The following is an 18,147-nucleotide window of genomic DNA, read 5'->3' as shown; positions in this document are numbered from 1 at the left end:
CACTAATGTGTTGTTCACATCCGTGATTTGGAGTATGTGGCAATCGAATCTCATGGCTTGTAATTAGGAAATTATAGTTGTCGAAAATCATAGTGTAGCTGATGTTAATTCGACTGAATTTCATAGAAACTGAGTCAGCGTTGCCTCATCATTACAACTCAAACAATATATGCTCAACATGTAGAATGTCATCAGCACTTAATTAAAGATCACCATTTCATGTTTCCTTATTGAGAAATAGTGGTAATTTCCAGGATTTTATAAAAAATCGTTCAAGTGGAATTTTCTGAATTCGTTACCGCTCTGCCTTCATTTTCTCTGCGACCATCTCACAAAGGTTTCACCAGCTTTATTTTTAAAAAATATTCAAATTAAGTTTTTGCAGTGAAACGTGTCATATAAATACTAAGAATAGATTCCATAGGAGACTGGTCATTTTAGTTTTTTGACAAATATCAGAATTTTTTTCAACTTTACCATAATATTTTTTTTTTTAGGAATGTCTACAATGCGAAGTATTTATTTCTCTATTAAATATTTATAACACCATTTCCATAGGAATCCATCACTTACCTTAGAGATAATGAAGTATTTAATAAAAATAAAAATACTATCTGACGAGATTTCCACCGTCTTCAGTACGGTAACGAAGGTGTTAAGCCTGGTTTACAATCTTCGATAGATTATCATTCAAACTGCAACAGTTTCGTAATTCGTTCTGCACATTATGCAAAAGTTTTCTCGGTTATGAGTGACACAATTCAATCAAGCCTATCTGAGAAAGAATCTTTACTACTGGCAGCATTTCCACGAACTCCTTTAATTACGACGTTGAACGACGTTGCTGAAGGATGATGGTAAAATCAGCGAGCATTGCTATAATCCTGTTTCTACGAGCGTTTCTGTTTAATTGGGCAACCTCGTCGCGATTAAGAGAGAATGCATCTGCGGTGATCCGTATGTGCAGGTGCAGGGGTCATCCGCAACTCTTCGGGTCGTTCAGACTTTTACTTTGCTTCGAGTCAACCGCAATCGACTATAATCGCAGGTTTAACCATCGACGTAACATGTTTTACTGGTCGTTCTCTTCCTGTTCCTAAAACAAACATGAAATTAATATTAGAAAAATACAATCATCCTGTCAACTTTAATCCAGACAAACATCTTTTTCAATTCTCAAGAATTGCTTCTTACTTTCGATTGGAATATTTTCAAAATGTGATTCATACTTGGATATTTGATTGATTAACAATTTTGAATACTTTCATTAATGATTGCATATAAAAATCGGTTAACATTTTTACAAGAACTTAATATTTAAATTGAAGGTGAATGTACGTTTCTGGAGCCTGATTTATCATTTCTTCCAGGAATGGAACTTCTTAAAACGACGATTAAAAACGCAACTTTTAAAGGTGTCGGACTTAGGATTCTGTCCCAAATGTCAAAGTTTTATTTAAATTAAACATGGATTGAGTACGAGGCGAGAGTGGAAAATAAACGTAGGAATCTAACGAGCTGTAGCGAATTTATGTGTTTTGTGTACGAAACTTCGACCTGTGTTTTTCGAATAAAATGTAAAGAAAACGTTGCACAATATTACTTTTAGCTGTGTTGAGATAAGACAAGTCGTAGTATATATTATATAAATATTGTGAAATCATCCGCGATCATTTACGACACCTCAGGTTTACCTTGATTATACTAAACAGATTTACTAATGATACACCGAATTGCTGTAATTAAAATTCCAAGGTCGTTGATGAAAAAAATACATCGGTGAATTTTTGATTTCTACTAGGCCCGCGTCGCGTTTTTGTGTAGATCTTTCAAGAATAAATCCCGAAGAAATTCCCAATTACTGGCTTCCTTTGATTGAATTTATCATATATTAAAGTCGTGAATTAAAATTTGTTTCTCTTCTTTATTTTCATTCTCATTGCTTCAAATAAAGGAAGACTAACGATCGTCAATGGTACTATTTCAAATCACGAAGAGGATTAAAAGAAATAAAGAATTTTGAAAGAATTATCACCTACTCGCACAGTTCTTCATCTCCATTCATAACTCAGACGCGTTGTAAATCATATTACAAGCATTATAATATTAGAGAAAGGAAGAACGTCTGTAAATCAACCTGACATAACGTGAAGAAACGAAAGTTAGATCGGAGATGAGATTTATTTTTCTCAAAATCGTGGCCTTCGTTGTATCATTCGATGGGGATACAAAAAAATCGAGCGAACAAGTTGTGTTACCAGAACGAAACTTGTTCTATGAATATCGTCTTCGTTGTTGAAAACGATGATAATCAATGCGAGGAAAAGATCGAAGGTCGAACGAACGTCGTTGTGATTACGACCTTTTCTACGGTCGTCGTAGCCCCTTCATTCAGCGGAAAACTAAATACTAAGAGAAAGGTTAAGCACATGGAAATAGGAACTTCATTCATACGTGGAAACAAGGATTTGGTCTAGTTATTAATGAACAAAAGGATAATTATAATTTTGGAACCCTACCGCAGCACTTTTAATTGGTCAAAGCATCACAAAGCAATTATTTTATACATTTTTGTAGACGAATAAATATTTGCTTAATTCAGGAAAACAGGATTTAAAATTAGATTGGAATATACGAGTAATAAATCCCCGTATAATCGTTTAATGACGAATCTACTATTAGCAGCAGCACCATTCATTGTATTTTTTAAAACTATAATTGTTTCGTATCAAGGATAGCCATCGATCTATTATTTGTCAATGCTGCTGCAACTATAAAGATCCTCTCTCCAATTTGAAAAGGATCGTCATAACAGAGCAATTTCAGTACACGTTGGTTCAAACCCGATTTGCACTACTTACGACCCGTCCCTATCACTTAGCGTTCCGACAGTTTATTTCCATAATCGTGGGAACACGATCGTCAATACATTGCAACAACAACGATGAAATGTAGTTAATAATCATGAAAATGTTTGCCGTAGAATCGATCGTGTTAGTAATTTAACGTAAAGTTCAGACCGCACTTTTTAAATCTTTAAATGTTTCATTGCTTATTTAAATATTTCTCCATTATTAATGGAATAAAATTTTTAAGTGTAATCTAAAATAAAAAGTTAAAATAAAATTCTATAATTCTATCCTTAATGAAGTGTTAGATCTGTAATAATGACTAAGAGTATTATTGAATACAAGTGTAAAAAGGTCGAAATCATGTTTCGCACGACCTTCGACCTACAGTCTCGTATTAGATCGATTATTCAAGTGCGATTAATACATCTCACTTCTCTTGTATTCCCAGATTCGTTCAAGGTTCCATTGAAAAGAATCCTTCACGTACAATAATCAAGCAACAAAGAGATGGGTGTTGAACTAGCGATTGCTCAAGATATGGTCAAATTCAACTACCACTTCCAATTAACAATAATAATCTGTTTCTCATCTTTGCATCATTCGCCTTAAATGTTCCGAACATTTCGAAAGTGGATAGTGTAAATGAGACTGATTAACGTTCGTTAATCAAACAGGTGCGCAGTGAATTGAAGCTAATAGATACGCACTGCTTACCAAAAGTATGGGACTACTTTTCAATTAGATACTTATCTTTATAATTGTTACTGAGCTGAGTTAATAATTTGCAAGTAAAGCTTGAAGGCGTTACGAATGCTTGCGTCAGTAATTATTTTTTTATGATACTAAATAGAATAATTAGGAAGCAAGAAAATGAAATTATTTCCGGATATCGTTGATTGATAGAATAGTTATCCAATTAGTCGATGCCAGATTGCTACCCGTTTTGTTATTTCACCAGTGAACGTCTTTGTTACGGTAACACACAATGATGGCATCAATGAACGATGTAGGTGCAAATATGTGAGCACACAGATCACTGAAGAACAGTGAAATCACGTTTCCGATGATTACGACCGATCGAGCATCATTGTGTCTAAGGTTCTTCACCCCGTATGAGAATCTTTGCGAATCTCGATGACGTTGACGTTAGCGATACTTTGCATAATGAAGAATATTTTATGATTAATTTTTCTGATTATACTACATCTAAAATTTTCTGAAAAAACATTCTTTCCTTAAATTCCGAAAATTCTGAATGACTTCCTGAGTCATAGACTTCCTGAACTTTAAATGACTGCCATCAATGTACTCTAAACATTCATTATCCATAGAATTCCTCCATTTTTCTCACGACACATCATTCATCACAGTGTAAAGCATTTTGCAACCTCGTTAAAAGTTTTCACCTTCGCCACCAAGCTAATACTACAATTATTTATGGTCATTTCAACTTCGCCACGAATTAGCCTGTTGCAAGAAAGGGATGAAGCAAGGCACAGGTCATCTCATCAATTTATGACCGAGTAATTACGTCGCCTCCCTTCGTGTAATAGCAAAACATTTCATCCTATTCGTGAACAACTTAATTATGCTCAATTATCTACAACATCAACTAAATGAGAAACAGCAATAAATAATTGGGTGGGAAACGACTTTGAGGAAAACGAAGGAAACACGAAAGTAGGAGTGATGCCTCTTCGTTATTCAATGATGATTTAATTACGATGTGTAATGTAGCATCTAAGTGGTGGTTTAATGCGATTATGGAGTATTACGCGTATACTTTCTACTTCCATTAAACGAGGTTTTTCGGCACTTTTAAGAGATTTTTATGAGAATCCCAAAAATCAAACGAAGTTAAATTGCTATTATTCTGAATTTTAAATGCAGCGAAAGGGTTAAGGACGACGGTGTCCCGAGCTGTCACTTAAAACGTCCGCAGGTGTCTTCGAACGCGAAGTTGGACCTTTTCAGACCTCCTACATCGTCTCGTCCTTCTCGCGAGCCATCCACTCTCACTTTCTCCTTCTCTGTCTCTTTTTCTCTCCTTTCCTCCCTCTGTTATTTCATTTCCCCTTGTTGCCCCCCCGTCCTTATCTCTCTCACTTTTTCCTCGTCTGGTCTCGAAGAGTTACAGCATCCTCTCGTGGACGTAGGTTCGCAATAATCGTATGGACCGAACGTTGCTTTTGCCCCCACCATAGAATCGGGTGAATCCTATAAATGCTCTCCACCTTCCTCGAGACGAAGAAGTCACCTCTCTCGGGACACCAAGCACCCGCGAGACATGCGTTCGTCTTGAGTGTGTCCTGTTACGCACGGTGACCAGTTTTCGGATCGAAAACCGGGAAACTAGATCGCGATACGAAAGATGGTAAGTAAAGTGCGACCGAAGGATCAAGTGTGACACCACGTGTGAACGGAGATACGGATACAGGGGGGGATGGGGGGAGGGGTTGGTAAGGGGTGAATCAACGACGTAACCAGGGTACCGTGAAGACGGTAGATTTTTATAAAATAGTGTTGATCGTTCAGTTTGATCCCGGAATATAATTCTATGTAGGAGGATCTGTGGTGAAAGTGATTTCTTATCTTCTGGAGGATTGTTGGTGCGAATATCGGGATTCAAAGGGTGTTCTCGACGATACAGCTTCAATATTCCTTGTGATTCTACGATCAAGATTACTTCGTGACCATTTTTTCCTCCAAATTTTTAGCAGATCGTATTTACTCTTCGTTTTGACGAGTTATCGTAGAAAGTTTGTCAAACGAGGAGGTTTCTCTTCGACCATAGTAGTTCTTAGAAGCTGAAGAACATGGTATCGATCTTCTTCGTGCATTATGTTGATTTAGAATTTTTGTAGATGATTAGTGTGGAAAATGGAAATAGAATTAGGAACGCTTTAAAGATACGTGTGATTTTTGAGTTCCTGTGCCGCGGTTACTTTTGTCCCTGCAGAAGAACGTTTCCTCCGAGCTCGACGCTTGGTATTTACACGTACGAGCGTCTCTACAGTCTCGCAGAAATTAATAGCGAGATGCAAGCGTCAGCCAGCTGTTAGCGCGCGAAATATCAAAGGTTATCATTGTTCCTTAACCTGAAATCCGCCTTTCTGGAGCCTCCGTTTTCTGACCTTTGCTTTCCATCGTCCGATAACGTCACTTAGAGAGAAAAATGACCCTTTGAAAGAAGCGTGTTACGAATTGCGAGGGAAAATTCAATCGTAGGTAGAGAAGGTTCGAAGCGAAGTTCTCGAAATAGACGTGTTGTAATCACAGTACATTCTACTATAAAAGCATCGGTGAATTATCCTGGAGAAAATGATTGCACTATAGCTTTTTGAATTTTGATAATTATTTTTTTAGATAAAAACGCGAGGTTTGCAAATTTAGCCCTAAATAATTTATCCATTAAATTTCGAAAATTTCTTTATCTCTCTGACGTGTTTATGAAAGTATTTGTATTTATAGCTTGTCAGAAATTTTAGCTGAGACCGTCATAAAAATTTCTCCAAATAGCCAAAGGGTTAATATAGTCACGCGTTCATACATCAAAGTTCTTAGCAGAAACGCATAATTTCTGCTAAGTGTACGAAGCTTTCATTCGTTCGATGAATTTCATCCCTCAGGATACGATTACTGAAATTGATTTCGATGGTAATCTCTTGTTTATCGAGTGTTTGGTGAAAAGTACCTTCACGATCACGTAACATAGAAATTTTCGTCGGCGAAAGGTCAATCTGTCGTAATTGTTTCGTAAAAATCAGCAGCCATCGAAATATTCGATTCGTGCATCATTAGAAACCTCTCAACAAGCCGATGATGTAATGCCTCTTCTTCATCCTCCACACGAGACAAGACGAGTTAAGAATTTTTACGCACGAGCTCGTACGTGCGAAACAAAAGGGAAGCACTAATTATTCATATTTGTTGATAATTAACGAAAAATGATACCGGTCGCAAGTTTACTTTCCTTTTGCTTGCACGTGCGTACAAGCTTCTCACGATTAAAGTGACGCAATTCGATGTTACTACACTGTGGGAACTCAAGATCGCTGTTGTGATACTTAATACAAAAAAAAAAAGAAAGAAGAACAAAGATGTAGCACAGTTTTCCGATTTCATTGCTGTTGCACTTGTCTGATTCTCATAGACTTGTACAATTGCTCAACAATTTTGCATTCCATTCGAAATGTTAGACATCATATTTTCTTCGGAATTGATAGAAAAATGTTATTGCAACAGAAGCAAAATCGAACCCTTCGAGACTTCGTCACGATCCGATGAATATTAATTAATTATCCCTGGGAATGACTAATTGAACCGATTAATTGAAATTCGTTCACTTAACGAAACACTGATTACTACCTGTACCATCTCTTTCTCTCGATGGTGTCAAGATGCAACTCGAGAGAATGTTGATCGATTCAATCGGGGTGAAAGATTACACACGCCTGTTCTTCGATTATATAATCACGAGTTTCCCAATTAAGGCTACTTGTTAAAAGAAACCTCTGCTGCAACTGATCTTATCTTGAATTATGAATATTAAAAATATTTGAAATATGTTGAAACTAAAGAGTAATATTAATATTTGTTAGCTGGTATCAAGTATAGAATCTATCAATATAGGAAAACAGATATAATATTATAAGTGTTGTCAGTCCTATCAAATGGTCGTCAAGGTAATTAAAAAGAAATTCTCATTAGCGCGTTACAATCAGAAAGCAACATTCGACAATAAAAGAACACATCTCTGTGTAGAGAATCATGTCGAAAATGAAAAGACATAATCTTGCGAAAACTCGTTTAGAAAGTGGGCTGCAACATTACAATAAGCACAAAATTAATTGTACCTTCTCAGCGTAATCACCGCGGAAACGTTAATGGGCCAATAAAATAGGAAAATGCATGGCGTATCGGAATGCAGTTTTAAACTCACACGTCTCTTCGCAAATTCCTGTTAACATTCACTTTCGACCGCGACTTTTACGGTTCATCGGTTCTTTCGAAAGAATTGTAGTCAAATCAGCGAAACGTGTTCAACAATTGTGAATTTTACTATCACTTATCCAACTGATCCTTCTAAGATCTTTGCGCCATTATATAGAAGTAAAAACGATCTTGACGTCCGGCAGGGTAAACGTTACGAAATTCGTGTCTCACTTGAATCGTTTCGTCAATACTTCTTGTCGATCCTTGGACGATGAAATGATGGATTTAACCCCGCGAGTTGGATCGACTGGTAGTGACAGAAAATGATGATTTAGAAAGACGAGTGATTCTCTTTTATCTTTAGCCGTCGATTTTCCTCCTATTTTTATCGCCGGACCATCACGATCGCGTTTGTAAAACGATTTATCGCCGACTAATCTGTCGAAGCTGACATTTATAACCGATGACGAACAATGTTCGGCTACAAGCAACCAAGTGATCTTTCATAGGACTGACATTTTCTCTTGGACGAACACACTGATTTTAATACACAGCTGATTATTTTTTACTATTTCTTCTTCTAACCGCTTCTAATTCTCGTACCGTCATTAGTGGATCGTTCGTTTTTGATCTGCATGTTAATTGTTTCGATTTCTTCTTCTCGACAATAAACATCGGAACGTTTTGCAACAGCCAGGTTTGTTAGTAATCTCAGGACGAGTACTTTTCTTCATTGTCTCGAATCGTTCCTTTCTCAACCTCGTTTCAAGCAACAAGAAGAATAATAACCCCATACCAATCTAGTTTTCTTCTGCTATTCAAGTCACTTTTCTACAATCAGCATCGATTGTCCAATCATGTCGTAATTATCTTGCAATCCGGGCAAAAATTGCTCCTCTTTTTATTCAGAGCAAAATTCAATTTTACAAATCAAAAATCGTAGAAATATTGTATAAATCGAATAGTCAGTATGTCAGAATAATATTTGCCAATGTTGGAAGGAGAGAAAACGCGGGACGAAGGTCAATGATAGTTCATCATCGATGGGGCAATTGACATCGACAGCAAACAACTTTCAACTTCTTCTAGTGTTGTTGTTCTGGCTACTGTCCTCTTCTATCGTTTTATACCCGATGGTGTTTCTATGAGGTTTAGTGGCTTTGCGCACACAACCTGTATTACCTCTAATGCTGTAATACAGCCTTGATCAGAAGGATGCGTGTATGATGTTTGAATTCCGTACGTTCTTTCCTTCCAGCATCATCCAAGAGATTTCAATTAGACTTCTGGATAGTGGATGTCAATATTCTTAATTTTTACATTTTGTCTTGGAAGAAATTTATTACACTCAGGAAGTAATTTTGCGTTTTCCAAAAAAAAAATTAAAAGCAATACTAACGATGATTCAACAGTTATTAATACTTGATATATCGATAGCGATTTTGAAACAGCTTCGAACTTTAATTATAAGAATCATCGAACACCTGTCTCACTCAACACTTATTATATCGCTAAAAAGTAACATTAATACGAAGCAAGTAATCTCAGATTATATCTTTGGAGAATCACCGCGTAATCAAATGTCGTATGACAACTTGAAGATTTTGCATCATGAGCGCGAAACACGCAACAAAAGTATAAATCAGAATAACATCTCTTCTTGCACGTTTTATCATACCTGATTCAATGCACTCATTGCAATTAATTTATATTTAGCGAAGGTATCACATTTTAAGCAATTAACTTTTTCGTCGGTAATAAATTTCTTTATTCGAGTACCCAGAAGCTTTTACGTAACGAGTACCAATAATTTCGTGTCGATGACACAGCAATGGATTTAACTTTGCAAAGGATCGTCAAGGATCCTTTTCGATTAATTGAATACAATTTCGTTACGGCATTTCGATTGCGAAAGGATTGACCGTGGTTGGGTAAAATTGGTCAATAAATTTCAAGGGGATCCGTGCCCTTTAGTACGGATATGAAAAATACACGTCGGTTCCTTTTCTTCTCTCACTTGGCATCCCGACAACTTTTTTTCCTTATCGCTTCCAGACATCCCGGTCCAAGTTTTAACACAGTGTTACGTAATAGTTATGATATTCCTTCTTGCAACATTCAACCTTTTCCGAAAAAGGATCCACGACGAGCCCGCCTTACTAATTCGTAACCACCGGGATGAGACTCTTATTACGTCATAGAATTTTAATTAGAATAATGATTTCGAGAGTGGACCGTCGTTGATGTATAGCCGTCGAGTACGTAACTCGATGATTTCGACGAAGGAAATGAGGCTAGCACGTGATCAATAGATTCACACTAGTACTTATGTAAATGAGTGTTCCTTCTGTGTTCTTCGGATGATACCTCGAACGAATATATTATTCTATCTAAGGACAGAGAACGTTTCACGTTCACTGCTCAAAGGAGAGAAACGAAGTAATCATCTCGTAGCCTGCCTGTCCATGGAAATATTTAATGCGTTTCGAAATGAACAGAGGCACTTTGATATTTCAAACGAGATTCTGCCAAGATTTTTATCGAATTCTAAAAAGATAAGCATCTTGATGTTTTCCTAATATTCAGAATTCGGGACGTCGTTCCAGGGTGAACTTTAGATCGGTGAATACGTTAACGAAATGCGAAGATATTTCATAGTTTATGCAAATATTGCATTTTCACTCATTTCCTTTGGTCTACAGCACCTGTCGCGGAATGCCATTTGCATCATCTTAAACGTTGCCGCGGCACAAAGCAAAGGTTCAACAATTTTTGCTTCGTCCCGATAGAACAGAATCGATCATTGTTATGGTAATTAGTAAAGAGCCTTATTGTCGTCGAATGACAATGCTTCTCTTTTTTCGCTGCATTCCACCTCGGTTTCGAGATGGTTACGCGTTGTTACGTGGGTGAAGAGCACGAGATAATCGTTCTGCACGTTCACAACGTGGAAACTTTCTCCGGCAAGGTGCTTCTTTTCCCGCATCGCGATGTGTGACGGCAGCCTGTTTAATTCATCGACACGAACAACGAGAAATTCACAGTGGTGCCTTCTAAAGACACGAGAAAAACGGTCACGCGTTGATTCTATTTCATTTTCATTGAATTTCGCGGAAGTAAAACATCGCGATTGAAACAGATACTGAATAAGATAACACGAGACTGTTCCTGTAATTTATACGTTATATTTTTTTCTAAGGGATTATTTATTAAAATTCAAGAAGTATATTTTAACTTTAAAAGATTCCATGATCTTGCAAATTAAAAGTGTCCTGTTAACCCACTTGATCGTAAATCAAAGCCGTCATAGTAAGCTGCAATTTTCTGCTTTAATAATGCAAGTGACTCTAATACTCCTCATTCTCCTATTTGTCATACACGACATTCAATTAACATTCATTGGCACCGTGTAATCGCACGACAACAGAAAGTTGTATAGAAATGTAAATAACGTGACCCAACTATGATGTTCAGTAGCAAAGAATTGCATATAACTTTTGCATATCTGACTTTCTTTTTTAAGAATCTTAAGTGTTCTTAAATTTTTAGTACCCTTTTTCCATATATAATTTTTTTAGCCAATGGTGACCCCACGACAGTTCAACTGTTAATTACAAAGTAATATTACAAACAAAATTTTGTACGAAACCATGTGTCGAATTCCCTAGATGGTAATCGCGGCTTAATTAAAATTAATTTGTATTCTCGCGTTCCACTTGCAAACATATCTTTCTCAGCCGGGTGAAAATGATTTTCCTTTTCCTTCCAGTAGCGTAGTTTTCGTTTTTCAACACTCGAGTTGCGACAAACCTTCGTGTACTCGGCTACCTCGGCGTCTCTTTCTTCGTTTAATAAGCACGCACATTAGTGGCATCACGAGGCGGGATAATTAGAAAGCCGAAGACGTTGCTCGCACTTTATTAGTACCAAACATGCAACTGCGTCTCTCCATTATGCAAGACATTATTTTTGCACCTGTCACTACTGACCTAACCGACCGACCGTTAAAACAGGCTGTCAAAGCGATTAAAACTGATCCGAAAATAAATCAACCAGCGGTAATTACGGCAAATGGGAATTTCATTACATTATAAAGTGCTATAAAGTGCTATAATATCCAAGATGGTAATAATAAAAAATAGATTGTGATTTTTTCAAATATAGTAAAAGTATGAAAATTTGTTTGTTGCTATCAAGATTAGATTGAATGGGTTAATTAAAACAATTTCGATCGGTCATCTTAAAAAAAAATGTATACCTCGTCATTCTCTTTTTTCGATAGTCAGCCACAGTTTCATCGCCTGTTCTCCTGTTGCGACACAATTTTGCACCTCGGGCCTCGCGAATTGCTGACCCATTGAAAATTCTCATTACACGGTTTGCAACTTTCTCTAGGTGTAAATAAAGCGTCGATGAGCCTGCTAAGATATGCATAATTGTTTGCACTATTCGCACGAATCCTTGGTAAAACTTTGTTCTATAAATCTCGAGATTTCTTCTTAAGTGTAATTACTTATTCGCGATGACGGATTAATTGCTCAAGGCGCGTAACGTTAACGAGAATTTTCAGCTGAATAATAAGTATGATTTCATCTATTCAATTATGACTGCAACACTTAGCTTTCGGAATCTATTATCGGTACGTTAAAGCGTGAAAAGATTAATGAGATCATTAGGAGATTAGAACATCGATACTGATACCATTCGTGAGATCATCCATTGTGTTTCTTCGCTGGAACATGTCTGTCACGGGTGACATGGTAACCTTATGGTAGCGCCGATAGAACCAGTCTCAACTAAACGCTTCCTATCTATTGTCCTCTTCTTTAGCGTGCTTTCTTTAGTTACGGATACCTGAAAAAAGAAAACATTGTTTCGTCAGTTAAATCACGAAGAGTAATTCTGTTCAGATAGATGGCTTTCGTTTTAAAAGTATGTATAAAAGGGTCTGGTTAAAACGATTTAGCGAACGACAGATAATTCATGTAGCTAATCTAAAAGGTTTTTGGAATTCTTCTTGAAGAGAAGGATTTATTAGTGCATGGTGTTTGAAGGTTCTAACGAAAGCGTGAGATCTCGAAATTTCTCAAGAAACTGTAACCTTGTGATCTGTATCGCGTGTTCCACGGACCCAAGCATCGTGACACCGCCTATATACATCAGTAGCCTTTCACATACTGGCGAAAGACACTGGAGGAGAATAACTTCTTCTCCCCCGTAGCCGTACGATCCTCCTATATAAATTATACACCTAAAGGTCACTGGACGTTTCTTCGGGCCAGAACCATCATTCGTGGCGCGTTCACGATGTCGCAAACGGATAAGACGGTTTTCATTTTCTGGACAACGAGGCTTCCCCTTCAGCTACGCTGATTTATGAACCTCGTCCCGCCTGCGAAAGATAATTGCGCTCGATCGGTGGATTATTACGCTCCGTTTAGTACCGAGTATCGAGAGGAACGTTGTTCGCTTAATAGAGAAATAGCTGCAACACGCAGCTTGTTTAGATAAACGCCATTCGATAATGCAAAATCTTCTGCTTCAGTGGGAACCTTCTGCGAATAGGATGTTGATTTTACTAAATACGGAGAGTAAATACAGATGGTTTTATAGGAGGATCGATTGGCGACAGGAAGGAGATAAAAGTTATAAGAGAAACTATAATTATGGATCAATAATTATGCATTTAGGTAGTTGATATATCAATGAAAGTACAGTGTGTCGTGTTGATAGGAATGAACTTGCACGATTAGTGATTCATCATAGTAGGTGCATCGTGGTCGAGACAAGTTATGTAAGGTGTTGCCAGGAGAAGCGTGAGATAATCCCACGAAGGCGATCTTCAATTTATTGTAATCGATTATTCAACGATCCGTGACCTAATATATTTCGAATCAATCGTGCTCAACGAACGAGATCAGTTTTAACGAGATGCGTTTTAATGAGTTCTATCTATAGCACAATGATTTATTTATGGATCAATATACATTAATTAGGGGATATCTTTTATTTTCCAGCGAATCTTATGGATTGCCACAATAGTGGCAGTGCTCTCCACATACCATGCGTCAGCATCCAGTGAGAAGAGCAAAAGAGCGATAGAAACAAATGGAGGCTACATCTATGAACCGCCAAATAATATATTCACATTGCCAACGCGGTAAAAATTAATTAAATATGAAATTATAAGAATAATTCCGGTTTCTACACAATATTACTCATTGTTTGAAACGATTAACAATAATAGTCTCCTAATAATGATAGTCTCTTAATAAAAATGGTATTTGCTAGAACACCGCCAAGGCCAACACAACCACCAGTTACTTCACGACCAGTAACTCCAGGATATCCATCATATGATAACCAATATACATTGCCAACTCAACGGCCAACATATACACCACCCAGAACAGAGGGTCCTGGAACAAGGCCTACGGGTTATACTTATCCAATACCACCACAGCCAACTAGGCCGCCGGGGCCTCCACCACGACCTAACACACCACCACCACCATATAGACCCCCGTCTCCACCTCAACCAACATCACCACCGTACAGACCATCGACTGGTTATGATTATCCTGCACCAGTGCAACCTCCAACATTAGCGCCCTATAAACCACCGCCGCCGCCACCACGGCCTCCTTCACCCCCTCAACCACCAGCGCCTCCAGCACCGTTCCCAACTCATCCACCACAAACCCCCAGACCTCCTTCTCCCCCAACATATAGACCTCCTGCTCCCCCAACATATGGACCTCCTTCTCCACCAACATATAGACCTCCTGCTCCCCCAACATATGGACCTCCTTCTCCCCCAACATATAGACCTCCTCCTCAACCACCACGACCTCCGCAACCAACAGTAGGTTACGATTATCCAGTACCTTCGAAGACGTTCCCACCTAGACCACCACAACCTCCGACTCCACCTCCTTATAGGCCGACTCCACCGCAACCACAACCACCAAAAACCCCAGCGCCACCGCCACCTTTCCCTACTCAACCACCACAGACACCGCGACCACCTCAACCTCGACCACCAACCCCACCGCCATATCTACCGCCATCTCCACCACAACCTCCAAGACCTCCATCTCCACCACCGTATGTTCCACCTTCACCTCCACATCCACCACAGACACCACGACCACCTCAACCTCGTCCTCCATCTCCGCCACCGTACGTACCGCCGTCTCCTCCGCAAACTCCAAGACCTGTACCAACGTATAGGCCTCCTTCTCCACCTCAACCACCACAAACACCACGACCTCCTCAACCTCGTCCTCCATCTCCGCCACCATACGTACCGCCGTCTCCTCCGCAAACTCCAAGACCTCCATCCCCACCACCTTATGTTCCACCTTCACCCCCACAGCCACCACAAACTCCACGGCCTTATTCACCTACAAGTAGACCACCAACAACGGGATATACTTATCCGGCACCACCCCAGCCAACTAGGCCACCACCGCCTCAACCTAGACCTCCTTCTCCTCAACCACCACAAACACCACGACCTCCTCAACCTCGTCCTCCATCTCCACCACCATACCTACCGCCGTCTCCTCCGCAAACTCCAAGACCTGTACCACCGTATAGGCCTCCTTCTCCACCTCAACCACCACAAACACCACGACCTCCTCAACCTCGTCCTCCATCTCCGCCATCATACCTACCGCCGTCTCCTCCGCAAACTCCACAGCCTGTACCACCGTATAGGCCTCCTGCTCCGCCTCAACCACCACAAACACCACGACCTCCTCAACCTCGTCCTCCATCTCCGCCACCATACGTACCGCCGTCTCCTCCGCAAACTCCAAGACCTCCACCAACGTATGGGCCACCTTCCCCGCCTCAACCTCCTTACAGACCACCATCTCCGCCACAAACTCCACGACCTCCTTCACCACCGCGTCCGCATACCCCGCCAGAGTACCTACCACCTACTCCTCCTCAATCACCAAGAACACCAGCTCCAAGACCACCATTTGTACCGCCTACTCCTGGACCGTATCAACCTCCAACACTTCCACCGTACGGGCCTCCGCAACCACCCCAACCGCCACGACCTCCGCAAACACCGTTCCCTCCCGGTCCTCCTACTAGACCACCTTACGTACCACCCCCACAACCACCGCAACCCCCAAGGCCTCCATCGCCACCGCAAACACAGCCACCTTTTGGACCACCAAGTCGACCGTATTTACCACCAACTCCTCCTACGAGACCACCATACGTACCGCCTCCACAGCCACCAAGACCACCACAACCACCTCAGACTCCTCGACCATTCCCACCACAACCAGTGAAAACTCCAGCACCTCCTGGACCCCCTAGCCGGCCGTATGTTCCACCGCAACCAACTCCTCCAATTCGGCCTCCGGTGACACCTTCTCCCCCAAGACCACCGACGCAGCCTAACACTTATTTACCACCAGATCGTCCAGGACCTACACCGCCACCAAGACCTACCCCAGGTTACCCGACTCCTCCACCATTCTCTACTCCAAGACCTACCCCAGGTTATCCGACTCCTCCACCATTTTCTACTCCAAGACCCACTCCTGGTTATCCTACTCCTCCACCATTCTCCACTCCAAGGCCTACCCCCGGTTACCCAACTCCTCCACCATTCTCGAGTCCAAGACCTACCCCTGGTCATCCTACACCACCACCATACTCTACGCCAAGACCTACCCCTGGTTACCCATCACCTCATACTCAACCCAACACATACCTACCACCAGATAGTTCGAAAGCTACGTTTCCCACGCGACCTACCCCTGGATACTCTACATTTCCTTCCCCTGTAACCCAAGGGCCTACTGTAACTATCCCTCATGCTTCTACGCAAACCCCTTACCAGCCAACAGGTGGCGTACCTGCTACTCGACCTCCACCCTACCTACCTCCCTCTACTGCTTCTGTGCCACGTACCACGGTCACACCCCCACCACCACCCACCCCAATTTATACCCTTGTACCAACATCGACAGTCTACACCCCACCACCAACCGGTAATCCCGCTCCTCCACCTACTTTGCCGCCAACTACCAACAGGCCTACCGGCTACTTCTATCCGGTGCCAGAGAATCCGTTTGAGTTACCGCCTTTCCTTCGATGAAAAGGAGAACAAGCGATCTAGATGAACTGACAGTCGTAAACTACTTCTCTTCTCCTTTCTTTTGTAATTTTTATATGTATAGTATAAGAGCTATTTATGTATTGCTATAATAGATGACGGTTCTGCTAAATCATTGATAACGAAATTGGCGAAATGTGAAAGATAAAGTAACTGTGTAATTGCAACGATGGTAAATATCGTAGTAAATACAAAAGTATGTGTTCAGTGAGTAAAGATTGAATTAGAATCTTTCGACGAACTATTATTCTAAAATTGCCTTCTGATGAATTACTGAAAATTGGCAAGCTGCAAAATATTGCATTTGTGGAACCTTTATTAAGGAATTAGTAATACCGTGTTAAATGCTGTACAGTTTGTTATACAATGAAAAGGAAGCAAACACAGAAATGTAGTAAAATGTAAAAATAATTCTACTTCTTTTGTATATGTATGACACGCATACAATAGAATAAATAAAATTTGTATAAAAAAAAACACAATGCGTTACTGTATCTTTTCTAAAAGTTACCTATGTAGTATCTACGATCTTTCCTTTTAACACTCAACAAAGAAATCTTCATCAAGTGACCGTGAACGAAAGCGACCACGCAAACACCTGATTTGCCAGAGGGTTTCAAGCGTCACCTTTCCGCCCACGACATCCTCTTCTCTCATGAATATTAACGATTATGAAATACACTTTTGTATAAAATAAGGATCCCGAATAACTCGTTGTTTCTGAACAAATAAAGCACATCACTAATATTTCATTTCGTAATCCATTCGAGAATTACAGTTGATTAATGTTCCATCAACCCTGACAGTACGACAAATTGTAATTACGGTGATCCTTGTTCCGCGTGAAATATGACAGGATACAGGAATAATAGTTCATTTATCGAGCCGGATACCGTATCGTAACGACATTGACATTCCCATCTGATATCGTGCAATAATATTCGACTTGAGTGTTATGGCGTAGTAAGTAGCCCATAACCGGCCTCCTACTACCATAACGAGCCTCCCCCACGTACAAAGAAATTTTCTGCCTTCGTGATAGAATCCGAGCAGTGAAAACTCTGTAACGAGAAACGAGTTCTCGTTAGTTGCATATAGAACTTCGAAAGAATACTGTCCCACGATCTTGCGACACGCCTCGAAAATAATTCGTTCATTCATCAAAGATCAATCGAAAATCATTGATTAATGATCCGGTTCCTGATCAACCTACTA

At 40.0% G+C, this 18,147-nt stretch overlaps 1 protein-coding gene across 1 annotated transcript; it reads left to right on the top strand.

The window, feature by feature from the left end:
• Nucleotides 1-5,179: 5,179 nt before the first annotated feature.
• On the top strand, nucleotides 5,180-17,304 carry LOC114875529 (basic proline-rich protein). The gene is made up of 3 exons (XM_046288842.1): nucleotides 5,180-5,226; nucleotides 13,805-13,947; nucleotides 14,079-17,304. Exons 1-3 carry the CDS (start codon nucleotides 5,224-5,226, stop codon nucleotides 16,912-16,914), a joined length of 2,982 nt encoding a protein of 993 aa, XP_046144798.1. The 5' UTR covers nucleotides 5,180-5,223; the 3' UTR covers nucleotides 16,915-17,304.
• The last annotated feature ends 843 nt before the right edge of the window (nucleotides 17,305-18,147 follow it).

The sequence above is a fragment of the Osmia bicornis genome, chromosome 2 (assembly GCF_907164935.1).
Source record: "Osmia bicornis bicornis chromosome 2, iOsmBic2.1, whole genome shotgun sequence".
NCBI lineage: Eukaryota > Metazoa > Arthropoda > Insecta > Hymenoptera > Megachilidae > Osmia > Osmia bicornis.
The sequence above is the reverse complement of the archived record's forward strand: the minus strand, read 5'-3'. Positions and strand labels throughout refer to the sequence as shown.